The sequence below is a fragment of the Lissotriton vulgaris genome, chromosome 4_1 (assembly GCF_964263255.1).
Source record: "Lissotriton vulgaris chromosome 4_1, aLisVul1.2, whole genome shotgun sequence".
Taxonomy (NCBI): Eukaryota; Metazoa; Chordata; class Amphibia; order Caudata; family Salamandridae; genus Lissotriton; species Lissotriton vulgaris.
In genome coordinates, this window is record NC_141691.1 from 20,584,718 (window position 1) to 20,610,810 (window position 26,093).

At 50.0% G+C, this 26,093-nt stretch overlaps 1 protein-coding gene across 1 annotated transcript in view; it reads right to left on the bottom strand.

Moving 5' to 3' along the window:
- LOC147718249 (nicotinamide N-methyltransferase-like) overlaps nt 1-26,093 on the bottom strand; it is a 54,201-nt gene that overhangs the window by 9,494 nt on the left and 18,614 nt on the right. Inside the window, exon 2 of the mRNA XM_086966656.1 lies at nt 1,333-1,540. Within this exon, the coding sequence (XP_086822782.1) occupies nt 1,333-1,540 (208 nt within the window). The remainder of the gene's footprint in view (nt 1-1,332; nt 1,541-26,093) is intronic.

The window sequence follows — 26,093 nt, forward strand, 5'->3', positions numbered from 1 at the left end:
TATGTTCGTAGTACTATTGAAGTAGAACTAAACATACTACAAAGGCATTTTGTGAATAGGCACCTGAATATTTACTTAGATTTGTTATCTTAAAATGTGCTCTTGATTTGATATGGCTGCAATTGTACAATGATAAAATAGGTGAGAAATGTCCTAAGCTTTTCCATTTTTAAGGTTTTCTTACTGTTTTGAATAACAAAATGTTGACATTTCATCTACCAAGCTTACGGCGTGGTGTAGAAACAGCTAGAGGCTGGGAGTTGATCACCACGCTCTTTTGAACTATCTGCAATACAATCTCTATATTGATATAGTTGCATTGCAAGATTTGAAGTTATGTCAAGTGTCAAAAAAGCTGAGCTAAGGCATATTAAATAGGTAGGACACTTTATGTGACTCCCATCGACTGGCTCCAAACACAAGGATGAAACAGGGAACAGCGTATCATGTTCCCTGTATTTGAATCCAAAAATGTGATATTTTTCGAAGGAACCTGCACTACTGTTCTAAACAGAATCCCATTTGAGAACTTCATTTACAGAAGCAGCCTTAGACACCCCAACAAACTCCCTGGAGAGGAAACTGACCAATGGAACAGCATCCCTCTTTGAATGTTTTATCAACTCCTTTGAGAATTAAGCAACTTGTTTAACTTTTATGAGCACAATTGCAGTAACGAACCAGTGACACACCTCAATGCTAATCCTAAAAACAATGCAGATGCCCAATGCATGACTTCTCCTATTTATGATTCAGAATGAGTTGATACAAAACAAATTACCAAATAACAATTACCACATTGCACTTCAAGAAATTTGGGCCTGATTCACAGAACTAACTTAAGACAAAATCCTAAACTTACAACTTTTGGTATTTACAGAAGTTAGGATTTGGTCTTAAGTTTGTCTTAAGACAAACTTAAGACAGACTTAAGACAGACTTAAGTTAGGATTTTGTCTTAAGTCTGTCTTAAGTCTGTATTAAGTCTGTCTTAAGTTTGTCTTAAGACAACCTTAAGACAAAATCCTAACTTCTGTGAATACCAAAAGTAGTAAGTTTAGGATTTTGTCTTAAGTTAGTTCTGTGAATCGGGCCCATTGAGAGGTATGTCATGCTGGCTCACTTACAGGTTCAAAGATGGAAAGCAGTTTGATGAACGCTCTACAAATCTCTAGTTTCAAAAATGGAAAAGTGACATGAACCTGCTGCTCACCTCTGGAAACAATGAAATTAATTTCATGAAAGTGAAACTGTTTCCCTCTGCGTTAGGATTGCTGGCAAGGTCAAAAAAGGTAGGCATTTGTAATACCTCATCAGGTGCAGAATACATACCTGTTGCCCTGAAGCTCACAAAGTGCCTTTGCTGCATGACTCCAGTCCACAGCTCCAGGTTCATTTCTCCTCCACTTCTCAAACTCTGCAACACACTGATCAGTTGAGCCGCCAAGAACGATGTCTGAAAAATAGTCACAGGCTGGAAAGGTCCAATGTAAGTAAGGAGCATAGGACAGCTCGATCAGGAGCTCCCCTTTCACAGCACCTGATAAGAAAAATGTACAGAAATCGATTATTGATTACGATGTTTCAAGTCAATACATTATATTAACCTCTGCTCCCCTGGTAACTTGGCACAGATCAATCAGGTTTATTTTTAGAGGCAGCGTGTAAATTATTTGTGCAGCAACTCAAACAGTAAAACAGTGAAAACACCGCACAAAAAGATAATACACCTGTTTAGATAAATATAGTTTAATGTCATGAACAAAATTAGACAACAGCTACACTAATCCAAAAAGAACTTGAGTCATACATTTTTAAAGAATAAACTGAAATGTAGTGCTTAAAAGCATAATTCGCCAACCAGGGCTATCTGGTCATGCTTCACTGGAACACATACAAACAATCAGGCCAACCACGATGGAGCCTAGTCCAGGTGGATCAGGATTGACCTGAAGCAAAGTTTCTTAAGTGCATCGTTGATGGGGCAAAGATGCGAGAAGCAACAGGGTGATTTGTCATTGTTAATCTCTAGGATGATGGTGATGCATCAGCTCTGAGCCGCGCAAAGTTGAAGATGCCTCGGAAATGTAGTCACTGAGCTGCAGAGTCAGTGATACATCACAGTCAATCCTAAGAAAGGTGGTGATGCATCTGCTGTTGCAGTGGTACGCTGGTTCTGAGATGCTGTGTCTATGGCAATGCATAGAGTCTGCTGGAGCAGCACCACTGGCCCATTTCAAGGGTCCAGGACTGGGCTGGCACCACTTGCCAGGGCCGACTCACAGAGGGCAGATTACAGGTGCTGCTGCAGGCTGGTTGGGAGTCTTTTATGTCCTTGAGACTTCAGAACAGGATGTGAGCCAGCAAGCCCTTGGAGTCTATTTGGTTCTAAGTTCAAGGGATGTGGGTCCAGTCCTTCTCACTCAGGTAAGGAAGACAGAAGGCAGCAGATTAACACAGCAGAAAAGCAGTTCTTCCAACGCAGCAGTCCAGCAGAGTGATACTCCTTGAGGGGAAACAACCTTTACAATATAACCATTACATTGCACTACACTTACAACGCAGGCATTACATCGCGACATCCTTTAAAACACATGACACTACAACGCAGGCATTATATTGCATACCATTACAACACATGACACTACAACACATATCACTACAAAACAGGCATTACAACACATACGATTGCAACGCATTCCATTTGAGTTAGAATATTAATTTTAACCCGTAAATCATCCAACAATTACCCTACTGTTGCACCCCCTGGAGCTAGAATAGTATTTTCTACCCCTACACCATCCAGCATTTACCCCACTGTTGCACCACCTGGAGATAGAATAGCATTTTTTACCCCTATACTATCCAATACTTACCTTAAATTCACTGTATCGGTATGCGTTGTAAATGTAGTATACAATGTAATGGAATGGGTTGAAAGATACTTTTTTTAAATGCGATGTAGTGGCATGGTATGTAATGGAATGCGTGGTAGTGGATGTTGCAATGTAAAAACTGCGTTGTAAGTGCATGCGTTGTAAATGTAAGTGTTGTAACGTCATACATTCACGCTTGAGTAGCACATCAGTCCTTATTCCTGCCAGACTATCCACAGGTGAAGAAATATACTGAGTTGGTGATGTCAGAAGTCCAGTTCTTATACCCAGTGGTGTCTTTGAAGTAGTCAAGTGTTGCCTTCCTCCTATATCTTTTCTGACCTGTTCTTGGCTGTTTTATGGCTCTGGGCACCTTACCACTTCTGATCAGTGCTAAAGTGCATATGCTCTCTATTGTAAATTGATGTATGGATTAGTAACTCCATGTTTGGTGTATTTGGTTTACTTGTCAGACCCTAGTACAGTGTACTGCATGTGCGCAGGGCTTGTAAATCAAAGGCTGCTGGTAGGCTTGCAGCAATGATTGTGCCACCCACCGGAGCAGCTTGTAAAGTGTGTCTCAAGCCTGCCATTGCAGAACCTGTGTTCAGTCTGGCACTGCCATGTTGACTTGGCAAATGCACCAACTTGCCAGTCCCTGAACCTTCTCTTTTCCATATATCAGTCACTCCTAATGTGGTCCCTAGAAGAGGGTGCAATGTTTGTAAAAGGTAGGACATGCCCTGATGTGTGTGGCATGTCCTGGTAGTGAGTTACATTCAATTTCGTTTTTCATTATAGCAAGGCTACCTGTTCAATCAATCAATCAATCAGGGAATTTCTAGAGCTTGCTACTCACCCGTAAGGGTCTCAAGGCCCTGGGGGGTGGTCGTTACTGCTCAAACAGCCAGGTCTTGAGTTGCTTCCTGAAGGCGAGATGGTCCTGTGTCAGCCGGAGGTGGGTGGGGAGGGAGTTCCATGTCTTGGATGCCAGGTAGGAGAAGGATCTTCCTCCGGCGGTGGCTTTGCGGGTGCGTGTTCCCCATTGGCCAGAATGGGCAGTTTGAATATAACATTTTATAATCTTAACTGACTCAGGGAACTAGTTAGAAATTTTAGGTAAGTGTGCCTGAACTCAGAATGATAAAATACATCTTTTAGTGAAGTTGGTTTAAACATTCTGTGTTTGAAAATACCACTTTTAGAAAGTAGGTCTTTTCTTGCCTAACTATCCAAGCCTGCCTTTGCTAGGTTCTGTGTTCCTTGTCTGGAGTTTGAGTGACGGGGGCTGGGGGATTCCAGGAGACAGGGTGAGTCCGCACAAGGCTGAATAGAAACATCTGCATGTAGAGTGAGGGGAGGGAGCACCTGGGACCTGAATGAGGCTGTTCCTGCCTTTCACAATGCTGGCTCCACCTCCTGTTGGGCGTCTGATGTCCCTGGTCCACACTGTCAAAGGAAAAAAGGAGTCTTGTCAACAAAGTCCTCCAGGACTGACCAGAACTGGTTTGGACTAGGTACAGACACTCTGTGCCTTCAGAGAACAAAGAAAATAGGTGTAAAAAGGGGGGACCCAGACCCCAGAAACTAAGTTTACTTCTGGGAAACAAGAAGAACCTTTGCTGAGGAGAGTAACCAGAGAGAAACTGAAGGAGAAGACTATCCCTAAGTTGAGTGCTGTTCGGGGGATTGGCCTGCAGTGGTTGCCTGACTGCCAAAGAAAGGAGAAAAGAACTTTGTGCTACTTTCATCATTTTTTAGAAGATCTCCAAGGGCTTGAAGACTGAGTTGCCTCCTACTGAAGTCTCAGGGATAACAGACTTCACTAACCAGCTCCCCTGAATTCCCTTGCTGGGAATTTGAAGTGCCTGCTGTTGTGCTGGGCCTTCTGAGAGACTGCCTGTCTCTGGGAGCTGGAAGCGCGACTCAAGGAGAAGAAGCATGACACCGCCGCAGCCGCTGTCATTGCATCACTGATTATGGGTGCCCCCGGTGGCGTTGACACCATCGCATCACCAAAGCGCCTCACATCACCAGAGAAGTGTGTCGCCGCCGCAGCCGCTGTAGTCGCATCACTGAGTAAAGGTGCCGCCTCGGTCGCCGTCGCATCACCAAAGCGCCTCGCATCACTGGAAAAGAAAGTTGCTGTCGCAGCAGATACCATTGCATCACCAGAGAAGCATGTTGCAGGGCCTGTCATGGCTCAGAAGATTCACTGAGTAGCCACACGGCTGTCAGGCATGCACGCATCATTGTTACATCAAGAAGAAGATGCCATTTTGTTTCATTGCACCAGATCGTCATAGCATTGCGGCGCTGCTGGTTGCATCACCACAGAAGCGCAGTAAGAAGCCAAAGCATCACCTCTCCACGTGGAAAAGAACCAATGCTTCACCTCCCTTCCAGTAAGGACCGGATGCATCACCGTCCCCTATGCAGCAGTAGGGAACTGATGCATCACCTCCCCCGGAGAATGGAACCGTCGCATCACCTCCCCTCCAGTAAGGAACCGAAGCATCACTGTCCCCTACGCAGCAGTAGGGAACTGATGCATCACCTCCCATGGAGTAAGGAACCAGCGCATCCCCGTTCTTGCGTGTAAGGAACCAACGCATCACCTTCCCTGCAACTCTTTTGTTTGTATTGCGTTACGCATCCAAAGGTACATGCATCCTAAAGAGATCTGAGCTATTTCTACCATTCGAATGTACAGTATTGTGGATTTTTGTCATTCGTGCTCTTGTGTTAAGACTAAGTAAAAATACTTATTAATATAAACAACCTGTGTGGTGTCCATCTGTAGTATTATCACTGTATTACTGTATGAGTTCACAAATGCTTTACACACTACCTCTGAGATAATGATGCACTTTGAACACCTAAAACCTAACCGCTGGCAAACAGCGTCATCCATACACTGATACAGCACCGATCAAACACATAAAATTGGGACCAATAAGCCAAGTGAGATACAATAATTGGAAACAGGATATATGCATAACCAGCCACACAGAAAAGTTGGTCGGAAATTGTTGCCTCGTTATTTAATGCACTGACCACTGGAAGACAATCGGCACATTAAGGAAAACATAGCAGAAACTGGCCAGCCAACCTCAATGACTTTAAAGAATTCAAAGAGAGCAAAAAGAGATGTTGTCTGGCAGAACAATAGTATAGGAGAGAATAATGCTCAGAATCAGTTTTGAAAACTGCCAGAAGATTGCACAAAAACTGTGCAGCAGTTGAAACAAACCATCACAGATGATAAATGGAAACGCATTTATTCACTGCTTGCTCCCAGCAAGAGCAGGGAATTTTGGAGTCATGTCAATGTCTCAATAGTGGAAGCTATATACACAATGCCGTCCCACCAACGAATGGGCAGCCCATGCAACAAGGCTGTAAGAACTGGGGCCATCAGCTCTCCAGGGGGTAGCATGGCAAGAGCAGAAAGGCAGCCAGGGGCTTGCGTGTAAAGCAGCCACTTAACACACTCATCCAATGACACACAGTGGGCGCAATAATGGAGACCACACCAGTAGTTATATTTGCAAATCAAGTTCTTTTATATAGACTTTGGATCAAGAAAGTAATCCATTTAATTAATCAATAGTATTTCATTTAAGCATTTCATTAGGCAGTTGCAGTAAGACTTGTCATTAAAATAATAACCAGCTCATCTATGCAGTGAAACATTAAATAACATAGCCTGCCGCATCATACTCTTCAGCAGGCAAAGAGGGTACTTCCATAAACCTGGAGGATCCTACAAGAAGCGACTATAGCATTGCAGTAAAGTACCACATTAAACCTCCTGCGGATGCCTTCTAAACTGTACTTCATAGGAAGTGATAAAACATTCCATCAAGTACTTTCAGTACAACAGATAACTTCAAAGAACACAGCCACAAGCATTTCTTCTTGTGAATACTGATCGTTTTGTGACCCAGAATCAGATCCTCAGAATACCATTAGAATGAATCAATACACATCGCAGTCTGATCCCTTCAGGAGCTGTAGAAGCTCGCCCCTGTAAGAAATTCAGTACAATTAAGTAAATCACCCTTCCATTAATAGGCTTGTAAATAGGGTGTAACCATGAACATTTCAGGCTGGATACCTGCATGCAAAACAATATAGGGGGGAAAGTGTCTATCCCCAGACCTCCTAGTTCTCGAGGCACATAAAGGAGGGCCAACGGGGCCCAGTCTCAGTTCACCCCGGTGTAGGGGCAACCTCTGGCCTTACTCGGCCTACCGCCCTCCTCCCCGGGGGTTACCTTGTACTTTCGGCCCTCCGGGGCCCATGTGCAGTCACCAGTAAAGGGGAGGGGTGTTCAACCCTCCTAGGGCCTCACTGGGCCCGGCGCGGTGCAGGGGTGACTTCGGGGCACCAGCGCCGGGGCCGGATCAAGATCAGCGTGGGGGGCACAACCGGAGGGGGCTCTCTGGCTCCGCGGCCCTCCTCCGAGGTGAGATGCGGCTTCCCCAAGCGCCGGGCCTTGTCAGCGGGGCCCGGCGGTAAAAGCCAATGGTGATGCAGCATGGGCGGGGGCGGGGGCGCGGCCGATGACGCGGCGGCGCTCCCGCTCACGTGATGGGGCCCAGGCAGGCTTCAGGCCTAACGCGGCCCGACGATCTTGATGCGGTGGCCCTCTTCTGGCACCGGGGGCCGCCGAGGGGGGCTCAATGTCGGCGCTAGACACAACGCGGGGCAAGCGGCCACAGGACAGGCCAGCAGCGCCTCTGAGGCGTTGTATGGGCGGCGCTGATGCCGCGGGGCAACTCTCCTCAAGGTCCTCAAGGCGCCAAGGTACAGCGCAAGCGCCAGTCCCAGGAAGCGCTTGGGGCTACACAGCGCGGGTCATCCGGGGGGGCCCGAGGGACAATCTCGGACACAGCGCTGAGCAGTGGGGGTCAGAATAGAGCATTTTTCTCTCAGTCATTTAGCAGATTGGGTCTTTAGGACGGAAGGCGACCTCCAGCATCCTGAAAGGACAGACAGTCTCACCCACAGCGCTGACCAGGGGGGTTCAGTATGAAGCGTTTTTCACACCGTTCCACAGGGACAGCAGAGCAGTTCAGTCAGGGGTAGACCAGTGGGGCAAGGAGGGCCCACTGCAGGCAGGGGGTTTGCGCAGGGCAGCACAGTCCAGTACCTGGTCGATCCCCCAGCAGTCTCTGGTCAAAAGCAAGCAATCTTCTTGGCGCTTGGATGGTTCTGCGCCCTTGGGTGTTTGTTTCTTGAAGTTGCTGAGAGGGGGGGTGAGCTGAAGGCTTGAAGAGTTTTTCCTCAGTCACTGCAGATGGACCCTGGGGTTCCCTACCACTGGGCCAGATCAGGGGGCTAGCTTAGGACACCTCACCCAGCTTAAGAGGCAGCACCTAAATCCTGTCACTCCTAGTAGTATAGGTTCCTCACTAGGCCCTCCCGCCTAAAACTCCGCGTAGGATCCCCAGGGCAGTGATGCCCCAAATGACTAGAAAGTTTCCCTCCCTTTCCTTATATAGCGTCAGTTGGTATTTGGCAGTGGCAGTTGGTGTCACCTCCCCTGTTCTGGAAGGTTCCAGGAGCTTCCCTCATTCTAGCTATGGGCAGGCTGGCAGGCTGGTATGGCAACATTGTTTAAGGGTCCCAGCCAGCTCCTGGCTACTAGAGTGCGCCTATACAGACCACGCTGCAGTAGCAGGGGTCAGTGGCAGCCATGGTGGGAGAAGAGAACACCTGCACCCTGGCATTGATTAGCAATGGGAGGGTGCTCAGAGTCCTAAAGCCAACAAAAAGTAGGTGGAAAAAATGAGGCAAGGGCAAAAAAATACCACCCTAGGCTGACAGGTCTAACATTCGTCCCCCCCCAGCTGAAAGTGGGGAGAGCTACCCAACCTCTAGGGAGTTCTCGTCACTAAGGCGGGAAAACCGGGAGAGACCATCAGCATTGGCGCGGTCAGCTCCGGGCCGATGTTCCACCCTAAAGTCCATCCCCTCTAGGGAAATGGACCACCTTAGCAACTTAGGGTTTTCGCCTCTCATTTGCATGAGCCAGCGAAGGGGTCGGTGGTCGGTTTGAACTAGGAAGTGTGAGCCAAAAAGGTATGGCCTCAACTTCTTCAAAGCCCAGACCACAGCGAAGGCTTCTCGCTCAATGGTACTCCATCGCCGTTCCAGAGGGAGGAGTCTTCTGGAGATGGAGGCCACAGATTGGTCTTGGCCATCATCATTGAGTTGTGACAGCACGGTGCCTACGCCATGCTCTGAGGCATCTCTCTGCACGACAAATTCTTTTTGGAAGTCTGAAGTGGCCAGCACCGGAGCAGTGCACATCGCGCGCTTCAGTGTTTCAAATGCCTCCTGGCAAGCAGCCGTCCAGATGACCTTGCGTGGCTGCTTCTTGGACGTCAACTCGGTCAAGGGGGCCACGATGGTGCCATAACCCTTGACGAACCTGCGGTAATAGCCAGTGAGGCCCGAGGAAAGCTCGGACCTCTGTCTGAGTTTTGGGGGGCTCCCAGGCCATGATGGTCTCAATTTTGGCCTGGAGGGGTTGCACCTTACCTCCAACCACCAAGTGTCCCAGGTACATGACAGAGCCCTGTCCAATCTGGCACTTGCTAGCCTTGATGGTCAAGCCAGCATTGTGCAAAGCCTGTAGCACCTCCTGGAGATGCTGCAGATGGTCCTCCCAGGTGCTACTGAAGACAACTATGTCATCCAGGTACGCCGTTGAGAAGGACTCCAGGCCAGATAGCACCTGGTTCACCAACCGCTGGAAGGTGGCCGGAGCATTCTTAAGCCCAAAGGGCATCACTCAAAATTGGAAGTGACCCTCGGGGTGGAGAACGCTGTCTTCTCCTTCGCTCCATCGGCCATGGCAATCTGCCAGTACCCTGATGTCAAGTCGATGGTGCTGAGGTACTTGGCTGCTCCCAGCCGGTCAATCAGCTCATCTGCCCGTGGTATCGGATGAGCATCTGTCTTGGTGACAGAGTTCAATCCCAGATAGTCCACACAGAACCGAAGTTCTGGTGTGGTGCCCGGTGGAGCCGCTTTTGGTACCAGCAGAACCGGACTAGCCCACGGGCTGCTGGAGGGCTCGATCACTCCCAGCTCCAGCATCTTGGTCACCTCACCCTGGATGCTGTTCTTCACTTTATCGGACAGCCGGTAAGACTTGTTTTTCACTGGCGGGCTGTCCCCTTTGTCCACATCATGGGTACACAGATGGGTGATTCCGGGTGTGAGGGAGAACAACGAGGCGTGCTGCGCCAAGACCTGGCGGCAGTCCCTCTGTTGCTCTGGGGTCAAGGATGGGGAGGGGACAACTCCCTCCACTGAAACATCCTTTTCTTGAGCCGCTAGAAGGTCAGGAAGAGGCTCACTTTCCTCCTCCTCGCTCCCATCCGTCACCATGAGGAGAGCAATCTCTGATCGCTCGTGGTGAGGCTTCAGGCGGTTGACGTGGAGCACCCTATGGGGTTGACGGGGGGTCTTCAAGTCAGCTAGAGAGGTGGTCTGGCCTCGATGTTCCACAATCTCGTACGGACCAGTCCACCGGTTCTGGAGGGCACTAAGCTCCCCAGGCTCCATGACCCACACCTTCTGTCCAGCGTCCAACTCTACCGTCCGAGCGTTGCGGTCATACCACTCCTTCATGACGGCTTGGCCAGCCTCTAAGTTGTCTGAGGCTTCTTTCCACAGCTTGGCCATTTGGCTGCGGAATGCCAGCATGTAGCTGACAACATCACGGGGAAGCTTCTTCGAAGTCTTCTCCCACCCCTCTTTGACCAGACTGAGGGGTCCCCTAACTGGATGGCCATAGAGCAATTCGAAGGGGCTGAACCCGACTCCCTTTTGTGGTACCTCGCGGTATGAAAACAGCAGGCAAGGGAGGAGGATGTCCCATTTCCGCCTCAGGTCTTCTGGCAGACTCCGGATCATCCCCTTCAAGGTCTTGTTGAAGCGCTCTACGAGCCCGTTAGTCTGGGGGTGGTAAGGAGTGGAGAACCAATAGGTCACTCCGCACTCCTTCCACATGGCCTGCATGTAGGCCGACATGAAATTCATGCCTCTGTCCAACACCACGACCTCGGGGAATCCCACTCGGGTGAATATCCCCATCAGGGCCCGCGCCACCACAGGTGCAGTAACGGTCCTCAGAGGCATGGCCTCCGGGTACCGAGTGGCGTGGTCCACTAACACCAGGATGAACCGATGTCCCGCAGAGGTCAGAGGGTCCAACGGCCCAACAATGTCGAAAGGGGTCCCAACCACTGGGAGCGGTTCCAACGGGGCCTTCACTTTGGTCCCCGTCTTGCCACTGGCCTGGCAAGTCTTGCAGGTCCTGCAGTAGGTGTCAGAGGCAACCCTCATCCTAGGCCAATAAAAATGTGGGACTAGCCTTGCAAATGTCTTGTCCTGGCCCAGGTGTCCAGCTAAGGGTATCTCATGCGCCAGTTCCATCAAAAAGGCCCGGTAGCCCTGGGGGACCACTAAGGCCCTTGATGATCCATGCACCGGAACCCTTGGCTCACTGTACAGGAGGCCATCCTCCCAATACACGTGGTAACTGCCGGTCTCTTGGTTGACCGCTTGGGCTTCGGCCTGTCGCCGCATGCCTTCAAGTGTATGGCAATCTTTCTGCCCCCGACAGAAATCCTCCCGGGTTGGCCCTCCTTCCACCTGCCAGTCGGCAAGGGTCGGCAAGTCTCCCACGGGAACGACATCCACCTCCACGGACTCCGGGTTACCTCTGCGGGCTCCTCATACATCACACGGGGTGTGTCCACCACAACACTCTCCTCTGGACTGGCATTGGGTTGGGCCATTGTTTCAGGCTCCAACCCAGGTTGAGCTTCTTGCCGGGCAGCCATGGACCGCGTGACTACGCAAGTCCACCCTGGTAATCCCAGCATCTCAGTGTGGGCCTTAAACTCCACTTCCTTCTAGGCGGTATGTTTGAGGTCATTACCGAGCATACCGTCCACAGGCAAGGCAGGACTAATCGCAACTCTCAAGGGACCTGACACTCCTCCCCACTCAAAGGGAACTTGAGCCCCCGGATAGTAGCTCATACTAGTAGCTCATACTGCCGTCAGCCAACACGGCCGGATGGTACACATCAGGAACAACCTGCTCAGGGGACACCAGCCGCCTCACTACGGTGGTCATGCTGGCTCCTGTGTCCCTCAGAGCGTCCACCTCCTCCCCATTGACCTTCACCCTCTGCTGGTACTTAGCAGTATTCGATGGTAAGGGCATCACTGGGACCATCTCTCTATCCCCAAGTGAAACCAGGGTCAGGCCTGTCCACTTCCCTTCCCTATCTAGGGGCAGCTCCAACCCAAGCGCTACACTAGCCACCCCGGGACTCTTGCCACCAGTGGGGGCGGGGGGTCGTTTGCGACACTGGGCATCTCCCTTGTAGTGTCCGACCTCTCCTCATTCATAGCACTGGACCACTTTTGGCTGCTGACTCTTGTAAGGGTAAGTGGGTTTTGGGGAACGATTCTGAGGTGGGGTACCTACTCCTTTCTAAGCATGGGCGAATTTTGCGAATTTGCGATCCGCGAATTTGCGGATTTGAGAATTCGCTAAATTTCGCGAATTTGTGCGAATTTGCGGATTTTTGTTTTTGCGTGTTCGCGAGGTTTTGTGCGGGTTCGCGGGGATTTTTGCGTCTTCGCGAGCCGATTGCATAGCGAAGTTACCCATGCAGTCGTTTATGGGAGAGGGAGAGAGAGATAGATAGATAGATAGATAGATAGATAGATAGATAGATAGATAGATAGATAGATAGATAGATAGATAGATAGAGAGAGAGAGAAAGAGAGGGAAAGAGAGAGAGAGAGAGAGAGAACGAGAGAAAGAAAGAGAGGCCGCATCTCTGAAGGGCCAGATTCCTGAGTTGCCCCTACAGAACATTCATATTTATCAAAATGCATATGAAAATTGTGCTGTAAAGGTCTCTTTTAGTTTAACCCCTCCTGACAACTCAAAATGGGTGTATTTGCCATCCTCTCCCTTCTTCCTGTTTTTTATATCTGTAAGTGCTTCCTGATGAGGTTTAATTCCTTGGACAGGTGCCTCGTTGCCTTCTTGTAACTATTCTCTGACCCTGCTTCAAGGGTCAGAGCAGGGTCAGAGAATAGTTGCAAGTAGGCAACGAGGCGCCAGGAAGCAATTAGCAGCAGGTGTCCAAGTTGAATTTAATTTGTTTGTAACCCTTTTGTAAAAGGTTACAAAGAAATTAAATTCAACTTTTGCACCTGCTGCTGTAACCCTTGCTTGGCTGAAAATCCGTCCCCGCTGATTCGCGGATTTTACCGCGATTTCGCGAGATTCGCGGATCGTGAAATCGCGGAAAATCCGCAAATTCGCCCGCGAAACGGATTTTACGCCCACCCTTACTCCTTTCCCAAACTGTCTAGTTTGTGGGCCTCGTGAGAACTCCGGTCTTTTATCTCCACCCTCTTTCCTCTGAGGGGCGCCCTGTCCGCCTTTCGGGCCATCTCCCCCGGGGCCCTTGTGAGACACCCGGGTGCTAACCCAAGTATCCACCTCCTTCACAAGCTCACGGGGAACAGTAAGCTTGCGGTCCACCAGATGTTGGCGTAACTCCTGAAAACACTTATCCAAGAGGTGCTCTCTCAAAAAAAGGTTATACAGACCCTCAAAATCATGCACCTCGCTGCCACGCACCCAACCATCCAGAGCCTTAAGGGCATACTCAAAAATCCACCCAATTCTGTGTGGACAGCTTATGGCTGCCACAAAACCTCTGGCGATATGTTTGATAATGGCCTCCTTCATGGGGGTATACCTAAACTGGTCTGCCTTCTCCAAATACAGGAGGGTGTCCCTGATGTCAGGAGGTATATACCGGTACAAACCACTTCCCCAATGTTTCTCAGGCACCCCATGGGCAGTCAAAGCCACTTCATTCGCCTCCAACCACCTGGCAAAGTCATCCCCCTTGGTGTAGCTCGCTATCACCTCCTTGGGTAACCAGAACCCGGCTCCTGCCGAGCCCCTGGTACACTGCCACCATTAGGACTTCCTGGCACACCTATCTGTAATGCTCTCAGCTCCATTTCTTTGAGCTGAAGCTCGTGCACCAGCTTCCTTTCCTCCATAGCAAACTGCTTATCTTCTCTCTCTCTCTCTCTCCCTTTCGTGCTCCAGCTTGGCAAGCTCCCACCTTAATCGCCTCTCCTCCTTCCTGTGCTCATACTCCTGCGACGATGCACTCCCTCTAGATACACTACTCCCCGCCCCGGAACGTCTTCCTGGCAATACATTGTCTGACATGTCAATGTTGAGTAGGCCTGGGTCTTCGTGAGTGTCCGCCTCCCCGTGTGTGACCTGTTCCTCATCCTCTTCCTCCTCTTCTGGGTGGGCCCTTACCCATGCCCTCAAGGTGGCACGGAGCTCTTCTTTAACAGCTCTCATCCCCACAGGCACCCCATCCCCTGACAAAACTCCCTTAACTGCACTACAGTGTACCTATCAAGGTCAGCCAGCTGGAACTCCATTTTGTCAGGTGGGGACCCAGACAACCTGAAAGAAAAATTCTAGGGTCAATGCTGGGTCAACACCGGTTCCTACACACTTTGCAGACTTAGACAGTGGTGGACAATTAGGTTTGCTTGCAGCACCACAGGTGTCCAATTAATTGCTGCACACTCTGTCCAACTGGAGGGTGTTATGGAGCTACAGGTCCTGGATCCCACCGCTCGCCAGCAATGTAAGAACTGGGGCCACCAGCTCTCAAAGGGGGTAGCATGGCTCAAGCAGAAAGGCAGCCAGGGGCTTGCGTGTAAAGCAGCCACTTAACACACTCATCCAATGACACACAGTGGGCGCAATAATGGAGACCACACCAGTAGTTATATTTGCAAATCAAGTTCTTTTATATAGACTTTTGGATCGTGCAAGTAATGCATTTAACTAATCATTAGTATTTCATTTAAGCATTTCATTAGGCAGTTTCAGTAAGACTTGTCATTAAAATATGAACCAGCTCATCTATGCAGTGAAACATTAAATAACATAGCCTGCCGCATCATACTCTTCAGCAGGCAAAGAGGGTACTTCCATAAACCTGGAGGATCCTACAAGAAGCGACTATAGCATTGCATTAAAGTACCACATTAAACCTCCTGCGGATGCCTTCTAAACTGTACTTCATAGGAAGTGATAAAACATTCCATCAAGTACTTTCAGTACAACAGATAACTTTAAAGAACACAGCCACAAGCATTTCTTCTTGTGAATACTGATTGTTTTGTGACCCAGAATCAGATCCTCAGAATACCATTAGAATGAATCAATACACATCACAGTCTGATCCCTTCAGGAGCTGTAGAAGCCCGCCCCTGTAAGAAATTCAGTACAATGAAGTAAATCACCCTTCCATTAATAGGCTTGTAAATAGGGTGTAACCATGAACATTTCAGGCTGTATACCTGCATGCAAAACAATATAGGGGGGAAAGAGTCTATCCCCCGACCTCCTAGTTCACGAGGCACATAAAGGGGGGCCAACGGGGCCCAGTCTCAGTTCACCCCGAGGGAGGGGCGGCCTCTGGCATTACTCGGCCTACCGCCCTCCTCCCCGGGGGTTACCTTGTACGTTCGGCCCTCCGGGGCCCTTGCGCAGTCACCGGTAAAGGGGAGGGGTGTTCGACCCTCCTATGGCCTCACTCAGCCCGGCGCGGTGCAGGGGTGACTTCGGGGCACCAGCGCCGGGGCCGGATCAAGATCAGCGTAGGGGACACAACCGGAGGGGGCTCTCTGGCTCCGCGGCCCTCCTCCGAGGTGAGACGCGGCTTCCTCAAGCGCCGGGCCTTGTCAGCGGGGCCCGGCGGTAACAGCCAATGGTGATGCAGCTTGGTCGGGGGCGCGGCCGATGACGCGGCAGCACTCCCGCTCACGTGACGGGGCCCAGGCAGGCTTCAGGCCTAACGCTGCCCAACGATCTCGATGCGGAGGCCCTCTTCTGGCACCGGGGGCCGGCAAGGGTGTCTCAATGTCGGCGCTAGACACAGCGCGGGGCAAGCGGCCACAGGACAGGCCTGCAGCGCCTCTGAGGCATTGTATGGGCGGCGCTGACGCTGCAGGGCAACTCTCCTCAAGGGCCTCACGGCACCAAGGTACAGCGCGAGCGCCAGTCCCGGGAAGCGCGTGGGGCTTCACAGTGCGGGTCACCCGGGGGAGGGCCCGAGGGACAATCTCGGACACAGCGCTGAGCAGTGGGGGTCAGAATAGAGCAATTCTAAGTCACTCAGCAGATTGGGTCTGTAGGAGGGAAGGCGACCTCCAGCCTCCTGACAGGACAGACAGTCTCTATATTCACAAAGACACTGGCTTTTATGTTTACAGGGAATACTTGCGCTCTGCTAAGTTTCTGACAACCTGTCTGGTTAGAAAAAACGTTGTTGGTGGTGCCACAGGAAAAGGGAAGCCCTCTGAACCCTTCACAAGGTATCGTGAACAACACCTAGAATTTATGCAAACAATTTCCTATGCACACAACATATCAATTTAGGTACAAAGTATTGTGAACATGCATCCATTTGGTTTAGTCCTAGAAATTAATATTTCACTTCTTCTTTTTGAGCAATTTTTTTCATTTATTGCTCAAGAGACCTTACGCCAGCCGACACGTGTTTCATCAGAGTACAGATTGCTCTGACTCTTCAGGGCTTTCTTGTAATGATGGCGTATGTTGTAATTCTACTTAACCGGTGATAATTCCAACCCGGTAAGGGTATCTTGAGCGTTCACTCGTTATAACTCTTCTTCCCTCGTATCTTTAAAGACAAGTGATTATCAAAGGAATGCCGTATCAAAGGGCGCATGGGCGGAATAGTAGTGATCACTATCATCCAATCGTCAGTTTTGTTTAAAACCGGTCCACTGTAAATGAGAAGATCTTCTAAGGCTGTGTTTACGTATCACAAAGAAGACCGAATGTCCCTGGACCTTTTGTTTTGCCCAGCCTCGAGTCCGGCGTCCTTTCCTCAGTGGTGTAGCATCGAATGCGGAAGAGGACAGACAGTCTCACCCACATCGCTGACCAGGGTGGTTCAGGATAAAGCATTTTTCACACCGTTCCACAGGGACAGCAGAGCAGTTCAGTCAGGGGGAGACCAGTGGGGCAAGGAGGGCCCACTGCAGGCAGAGGGGGTTGCGCAGGGCAGCACAGTCCAGTACCTGGTTGATCCCCCAGCAGTCTCTGGTCAAAGGCAAGCAATCTTCTGGGCGCTTGGATGGTTCTGCGCCATTGAGTGTTTGTTTCTTGAAGTTGCTGAGAGGGGGGGGTTGAGCTGAAGGCTTGAAGAGTTTTTCCTCAGTCACTGCAGATGGACCCTGGGGTTCCCTACCACTGGGCCAGATCAGGGGGCTAGCTTAGGACACCTCACCCAGCTTAAGAGTCAGCACCTATATCCTGTCACTCCTAGTAGTATAGGTTCCTCACTAGGCCCTCGCGCCTAAAACTCCTGCGTGGGTTCCCCAGGTCAGTGATGCCCCAACTGACTAGACAGTTTCCATCCCTTTCCTTATATAGCGTCAGTTGGCAGTTAGCAATGGCAGTTGGTGTCACCTCCCCTGTTCTGTAAGGTTCCAGGAGCTTCCCTCATTCTAGATATGGGCAGGCTGGCAGGCTGGTATGGCAACATTGTTTAAGGGTTCCAGCCAGCTCCTGGCTACTAGAGTGCGCCTATACAGACCACGCTGCAGTAGCAGGGGTCAGTGGCAGCCATGTTGGTGGAAGAGAGCACCTGCACCCTGGCATTGATTGGCAATGGGAGGGTGCCCAGAGTCCTAAAGAAAGCAAAAAGTAGGTGGAAAAAATGAGTCAAGGGCAAAAAAATACCACCCTAGGCTAACATGTCTAACAAAGGCTATATGTCGATCAAGACAAATCCGGGGCAAAAACCATCGAGGCTGAAGGCTATCACCCAGATGAGCATGATATTGAAGATCTCGTCACCACATCAAAAGAAGCATTGAACGTATTAAAGGGAATAAGGAAGGACGGGGGCTCCAGGGCCTAATGGGATACGACTAAGTGTCTTCAGACAGGATCGAGATTTTGAGGCCCCCCACATGCGTAGCCTATTCAATCACTGTCACAGCACCTCAGGAGTACCAGACTAGTTGAAAGGCTCTATCCTGCAACCCATCTACAAGAAAGGAGATGCTTCATAGCTGGAGAACTACAGACTATTTGCATTACTAGACGTTGACAGTAAGGCATTCACAAAAGTGCTTCTAATAGAGCTAGATGCATGGATAACAGATAACTAAATCATACCGCAATACCAGATAGGATTTCGGCCGAACTCATCAACAATCGACAATGCCATTGCATTATCATATCTTACAGATAAGGCCACAGGGTGTGCTACCCCACCTATACACCTGCTTTGTCGACTACAGAGCTTCTTTTGATAGTATTGATTTCAAACGTGCTAAGTGGGGCATACAGAGGAGACTCCTGGCAGCCATCCTGTCTCTTCACATCTGCACTTGGGTCTGCAATAAGCTCACACAGGCATATGCAACAGCCAAGATCTGCAAAAAATAAAGGGCTAACACAGGGCTGTGTGATTGCAGCAACATTGTTCAACTTATGTAATGCGGACCTGTGAGATGCTCTTTTAAAAACAAACATCTTCCTACCCAAATTAAGTCATTTTCGACTACTAATCATGCACTATGCGGATGACATTGTCAAAGTGGACCAAACCAGAATAGGCATGACAAGGGCACTGGAGACACTACATCTTTATAATATGGAAAACAAACTCCAAGCCAATGCAGCTAAAACTAAGGTACTGGTCTTTGGTCATAAACTCCCCAAAAACTTATTAGGCTGGTATCTTGGACCATTAAGAATCGTCACCGCAAACACGTATACCTACCTGGGAGTACAAATCTCAGATACCAGCAGAACATCACTACAGGCCAAACCACTGGAGCAAATGCAGGCAAGGTCACACACAATCTATGCAGATGACACCAGAAGCTTGTGATCCATTCAACGGAGTGCATACGATGAGTACTGCAAGCCAACCTAATTCCAACACTGAGCTATGGCCATCTTGCTTTTCCCAGCTTGTTCACCAACAAATTAGAGCATCTACACACCATGCTTTCAGAAAGGTGTTCAGGCTGCCAAATTTGACAAGGCGCACACTGATTCGATTAGAGTTTAATTTAACAGCAATGGACATAGAATGCAAAAAAGATATTAGTGACATAGTTATCATGTGATTAAGGCAAGCCCAGGTACTTTTAGGGAAGCACTCCAAATAGTCTTCACCGACAATACTAGCCGATGAGGAGGGTTGTCACTAAGTTCAAGATCCCCTCATCTGGTCTCATATCCCTACCTAGAACACCTAGAACTCCACTTGGAACTGATGTAGAAGTTGTTTCATCCCAGGGTTTGTGCTTAGCTCTAGCCCAGAAATACTAACTCAGCCACAGCGAACAGCCCAAACGGGTAGTGATCGATAACAACTCTGGGATTCACTATCACCCACTCCAAAATGCTTACTTACCCAAATCAGACCACTAGGAGTGGGAAATGTCTTGTCCCTGAGTCTCCCAAACACCCAACTCCACAACTGGTTAAATCTTCACAGTGTAGTGATCTGTTTTCCAAGTCACAGGCGATCAAGGTTTCTCACTAGCTGCCATCACAGGCTTATGTCTAAACTGCTGGAAGGTTGTATAGATAGATTCAGGGATATAATAATGGTGGGGCTAGCCCCCTTAGTGGCTCACCTTGGTGTGCTGGATGACAAAATAGAGGCCGTAAAACCTCACTTCTCCCAGCTTTAGGCAATAGACCTCTACTCACTACTGGGTCTATACACCAAACCCTAATACAGCTGCTAGATAGGTCGGTTATGGCCCAAAACATTTCCAGCTTGGCTGAAACCAAAACAGACCAGGGTCCTGAGGGTAAACTAGGGGGGTAAGCTCAAGGTGTCATCAGGTTGCAGCATATAGGTGTTAGGGAAAGGCTCAATCCACCTACTTTCTTAAGTAGAGCTTTGCTAAAGTACCCTCAATCGCCACCAGAATGCCCACCTTACTTGATAGCTCTTAGGAATGTTTAAGAAATGGCCGAATGCAAATGGAGATTACCAGGCACTGAAAAATAAAACTGCTCACTGGTTAAAAATGAATGTGAGATGGTCAAAGGATCTCACTCAGGAATCCATATCTGCAAGAATAGTTCCCTGGTTAGTATTACACCCTTGATATTGTCTTGGAGATTGCATGTTAGTACATTTCAAGACCCAATCACTAGTGGAACTGCCACTACCATTACTAAGCTTGATGACTCTTTCTTCAGCTAGCATTAAAGCATTGCTACTAGGGTACTTTTATGGACCACTTCCTGCCCCTTCTTCCAATAGGGATGCACCATGATTGGAAATCTATACCAACAAATCTGGCCAAACAATAGTCAATATAGCGACCCAAAACTGTTTAAACCCCTTTCACTATTGGATGCCTAGGCCTGAAGGTGTTAGAACCCGGGACTCAGGGGCATTGGAATTCCAGCAGGATGATCTTGAATGTGCCACTACTGTAAGTCTGGCTGAATCAAATCTCCCACTATTTCACTACAAACCAGATTACATGTGCACAAACAGAGATGTCAAGAGAATGATACTAGTCATACAGTAACAACTACATTTAGCTTGGAGGCAACAAGGAGGTCAAATGAAGGTCCCTAACTCTATTCCCTCCAACTAATCTATTTCAAACCCACATTGTGGAAAGGGGCGACCACTCGGTCCCCCCGAACGTATGGCAGAGTGCCTCGATCCCCCCGGGAAGCCATTTTGGGCGGGAGGCGCGTCTCGGCTGGTATGCCCGAAGCGGCGTAGCCGGGGCGCGCTCTTTCCCGCCCTAGAGTGGGCTGGCCTAGACACTGACGCGGCTGGCCACGCCCTCGGGGCAGGCAGGGGCGGGTTTACGCCCGCCCTGAAGACGGATAAAAAGGGACGCAAGACCGGAAGACATCCTCTTGTTCCTGTGCTCTGAAGCTGCACCTCCTCGCTGCACGTGAGCTCGAGACGGAACGAAGAGCCAATTTTGAGCGTTGTAATCTTTCTTTTGTCTTACAGATACTCTGTCGGAAAATGCCCAAGAAAGGCGGGAAGAGATTGACGACCGAACAGATGGTTCGGGTCCTCATGAAGGAGATGACCGAGCTGAAGAAGCGGGTGGCGGAGAGAGACGGGGAAGTGGGGCCGGAGCGTCCGTCGGCCGGAGCAGCTCCGGGAGAAAGAGCCAAGAGGCCAAGGAGGGGACCAGCTGGGGGAGACGCCCCGGTTCCCGGTACCCCGCTCGAAGCGCCAACCCCAGTACCAGTAGAGGGGAATCCGATTCCTGTGGTGGTCACCCCGGTGTCCAAAGAGGATATGCCGCCCGAGCTGGCAGCACAACTTGCAGCGTGGTTGGGCGACAGTAGCGAGGGCGCCACGGCTGCCGAGGCCCAGGCGCTGATGAAGCAATTGCGCGAGAAACGGGATGCAGCCAAGACGTCCTCGCCGACTGCAGTAGTTGACAAGCAACAAGGGACGATTGCGACCGCAGATGCAGCGTCCGGTGCAGGTAAGCGGCCATTGCCGATTGCGAGGGATGAGTCAGCACCCTCTCGTAGAGAAAGGTTGGGTCAACATGTGCCTTTGGCAATTAAGGAGAAGATTTGGGCGGGGGAATACGTGAACATCTTCTCGTTGCTTGTTGATCATTATGAGGTGGAGCATGTTAAGGGTCAGAAAGATCTTATGCATCCGAGTGTTTGGCGCGCAAAAATGGCCGCCTTTAAAGTAAATGAGACTATCGGCAATTGGGGCAATGCATGGGGAATTTTTACGTCAATCTTGGGGGAACGTAGGCCCGAGTTGCTTTCCGAGTTGCCGACCTATCAGTCAAGAATCATGGGGTACTCGACATCATACCAGGGTAACCATTGGTTCTGCTACGATAACCTTTTTAGAAAGGCAAAAGAGCATAATAAAAGCTTAACCTGGGATTGTTATGATTCTTTGACATGGGATAAAATGAAGGAGACAGGTATGTTGAAAATGCCATTGGTAGGAGGTAATGTTGGCGAGTCCTCCCGCCATTATGGGGGGACGCCCTTTCGGTCAGGTACGAGTACCGACGATTACTCGAGACCTGCCGGCAATACAGGAAAAAGGGGGTTCTGCTTTAATTTCAACAAAGGTAAATGTACCAGGCCCCAGGGGTCGTGTAAATTTAAACATGAATGTAGTGGGTGTGGGTCGTCCCATCCTGAGTCCACGTGCAGAGCCAAAACGGGTGATAACGGGGGGAGAGGAGGCGCCAAACAGGTCTAACGTAGTCCGAGGGGCGCCTTTACCCACCCCGATTGATACCTTGGCGATGATTCCCTGGCTCAGTGAATACCCGGATCGTACTTCTGCTGGGGTGCTGCGGAACGGATTTTCGTATGGTTTCCGCATCCCGGTAGGGGACTTTCAGGGTGTGGAGAAGTGTAAAAATCAACTTTCCGTCCTGCAGCATACGACCGTGGTTCAGGAAAAGATCCGGAAAGAGGTTACTCGAGGTCGGGTCGCCGGCCCATTTAGTGTACCCCCGGTACAGAATTTTGTGTGTTCTCCTTTAGGGGTGGTCCCCAAGAAGGACCCGGGTGAGTTTCGACTGATTCATAATTTGTCAGCTCCACGTGGTCTTTCTGTAAACGATGCAATAGACCCAGAAGTGTGTTCGGTGCGGTACGCATCCTTCGATGAGGCCGTAGCCATTTTGAATCGCCTGGGGCCCGGGGCGCTGATGGCGAAGTCAGATATCGAGTCAGCGTTCCGGTTGCTCCCGGTATACCCGGACGATCAGCGTCTCCTAGGTTTTATGTTTCAGGGTTGTTATTACATGGATAAGTGTATGCCGATGGGGTGCTCTATATCTTGTGCCTATTTCGAGAAATTCAGTAGTTTTCTACAATGGGTCTTCACAAAGAAGACGGGTTTCCAACATGTAATGCATTACCTTGATGATTTTCTGTTCCTTGGGGCAGCCGGGGACCTCGAATGTGGCCGGGCCTTGGCCGAATTTTGTGTATTGATGAAGCAGTTCGGTGTGCCATTGGCACCAGGTAAGACGGTGGGTCCTGCGACTTGCCTCGAGTTTCTGGGGATCGAGTTAGACTCCAGAGAAGGTTGTTTTCGTTTGCCAATTGACAAAGTGTGGAAGTTCAGGGCAGCCCTGCAAGTGTGTCTAAATGGATCTAAAGTTACGCTGCATCAATTACAGCAGTTGGTGGGACAGTTGAATTTTGCCCTGAGAGTTATACCGATGGCCCGCCCCTTTTCTCGTTCAATTGCCCAAGCTATGGTCAGCCTAAAGGAGGGCCATCATCGCACGAGACTATCGGCTGAGGTCCGCCAGGACGTGCGTATTTGGTTAGCATTTCTGGCGGACTTTAATGGTCGAGTCATCTGGAACAAACCAGCCGTATCCTCTGAAGAGCTGGGGCTATGGACAGATTCGGCTGGTAGCATAGGTTTTGGTGCCATCTTCGGCACAAAATGGTCGGCACAAAGGTGGCCGACATGGTGGCATGACAATGGTCTGACAAGTAATATTGCTTTCCTGGAACTTTTTCCCATTTTGGTGGCCCTGAGAACCTGGCCAGAAGGGTTCAAAGATCACTCCGTGATATTTTGGTCTGACAATATGACCGTGGTCGAGTGCATCAATAGTCAGGCAGCACGATGTAAACTGATTTTAAGACTGCTCAAAGAAATTGTTTTACTGTGTATGCAACTGAATGTGCTGTTCAGAGCAAAACATGTCCCAGGGGTACTGAATCGGGCGGCTGATGCACTGTCTCGTTTTCATATGCAGGCTTTCTCGGGTTTCCTTCCCTCAGCGGACCCTTCCCCGAAGCTCTCTGGTCTCTCGGTGCCCCGAACTTCGTCACCTCGTGGGAGAGAGTCTAGCACCACGGACGAGGAAAGCATATGAAGGGGCGTTTAGGTCCTATTTAGCCTTTTTGGGGACTGATAGAGAGAGGCTTTGGGGCCACGAGGAATGGGTAGTGAATTTTCTGATGTCCTTACGTAGGGCTGGGAAATCTGTGGCTTCGGCCCAGAGGCATCGTGCTGCTATTTCCTTTGTTGCCAGGGCTCATAGTATCCAGGACCCGACAGCGTCTTTCGTTGTACAGAAAGCGCTGCGTGGGTGGCAACGCCTTGAGGGCCGCAGAGTAGATGAGAGGCGCCCGATAGGTTTGGATAGGTTGGCCCAGTTGTTGGCTACACTCCCTGCCACATGTTCATCTCAGTTTGAGGCGGTGTTGTTCCGAGCCGCTTTTACGCTAGCATTTCACGGGGCAATGCGAGTAAGCGAACTGGTGGCAAGGAACAAACAGGATGTGGCGGGGGGTTTGTGCCAAGAACACGTTCAGATCAGAGGAGAGGCAATGACGGTCTCCTTTGTCAGGTCCAAGACCGATCAAGACGGGATGGGTGACTGCATAATCATACGCAGGATTCCCGGGTCCTCCATGTGCCCGGTAAAGTGTTTAGAAGATTACCTAGCACGAAGGGTGGCATTATGGGGGGGGACCTTGTTGAGACACGCGGACGCCACCCCACTGACGAAGTTTCAGTTTCAGCGGGTGCTTGCGATGTCAATTGCCGCTGCGGGCTTGAACCCGGGCAAGTTTGGGACCCATTCCTTTCGGATAGGGGCTGCTACGGAAGCTACAGCCAGGGGTCTTAATGTTGAACAAGTGAAACGAGTGGGTCGTTGGTCCTCCAATTGTTATAAGAGGTATGTGCGGTTGCACATGTTGTAAAGCTGTAATGACGTACTCACACCTCTTGTTTTTGTTTGGTTTTCAGTTGCGCAAGCCTACGAGGCGGGGCGGACTATGCAGTCGACCCAACACCGGGCCAGCGGTCAGACATCACCGGCTGTGAAAAAGGAGGTGTGGGTCGTGGGCCACTCATACGTGAGGCGTGCCGCGGACGTATTCAAAGCAGGTGACATGATTCACGTAGCTGGGGAATACGGGTACAGGGTGTCCTTCTACGGAAGAGGCGGTCTCTGTATTGACCAGTTTCAAGCATATTTTGAGGATTTGTTAGGGCGGACGAGGTCACCGCCGTCTATAGTCATAGTGCATTTAGGGGGCAATGATTTGGTCACCACCGGTAGACGACTTCTCCTGGAGGCAATGCTTTCCACTGTAAGTTGGTTGGCGAGGAGAGTTCCGGGGTGCACAATTGCGTGGTCCCATATGATCCCACGAAAGGTGTGGCGGGGGGCTATTTCTATTCCTGCTTTGAATCAGTCTGTTAGAAAGCTTAATAACAAAGTGAGTAGGTTGTTCCGTTCCGGGACATTGCATTCTATTTCGCATGGCTGTATTAATGATGACAGTATGTATTCAGGGGATGGTGTGCATTTGTCTCGGGTGGGGAATGAGTTACTCATAGGAGACTTCTTAGCATGGTTAAAAAACGTTAAAGCATGACCTTTAGGTAGGAGCTTTGTGGGGGGTCCGGATAGCCGGTCAACTATCCGGACCTGTGGCGGTAAGGTCATGATCGGTGAGCAGTAATTGGAAGATCCCTATGAGTGGGCGTCACCCAACACGGATGGGAGCGCTCGGGAGAGGTGGCCTTTGGCCCCTCAACGGGGAGGCGGTCCTGTCTAAGGAGAGGCCGCCGGAAGGAAAGGAAAGGCGGTCAAGGCCCCTTCCTGTGTAGGAGGGGTTACAGCCCCCTCCTGGGGAATTTCCCGGGGCCAGTGACGTCTGCGACGGCAGATGTGGTAAGTTGTGTGGGGTTTGGGGGGAGGTCTACGCTACCTTCTAGATACTCACACGAGTCCTCGAACGACCTTTAAGTGGCGTCGAGTTTATTGGGGCCCCCGTCAAGTCAAGGGAAATTGGTAGTTGCACTTGGGGTACGCCTCAGTGCTGTCGCCCCTCCCAAGTGGGGGGGGTATTTCTGGTTAGGGATATTGACACCGGTTACGACCTTGCCGTTGGCCCTTAAACGTTAGGATGTACAATTTCATTATTTCAAGAAAATTTTTGTAGGTTGTTAGTTCGGCTAGGAGAACCTCTGTATTAGAGAATCTGTTAAGGTTAGCCAAACATCGCAATGTGGTTATGAAATTGTACATTAAT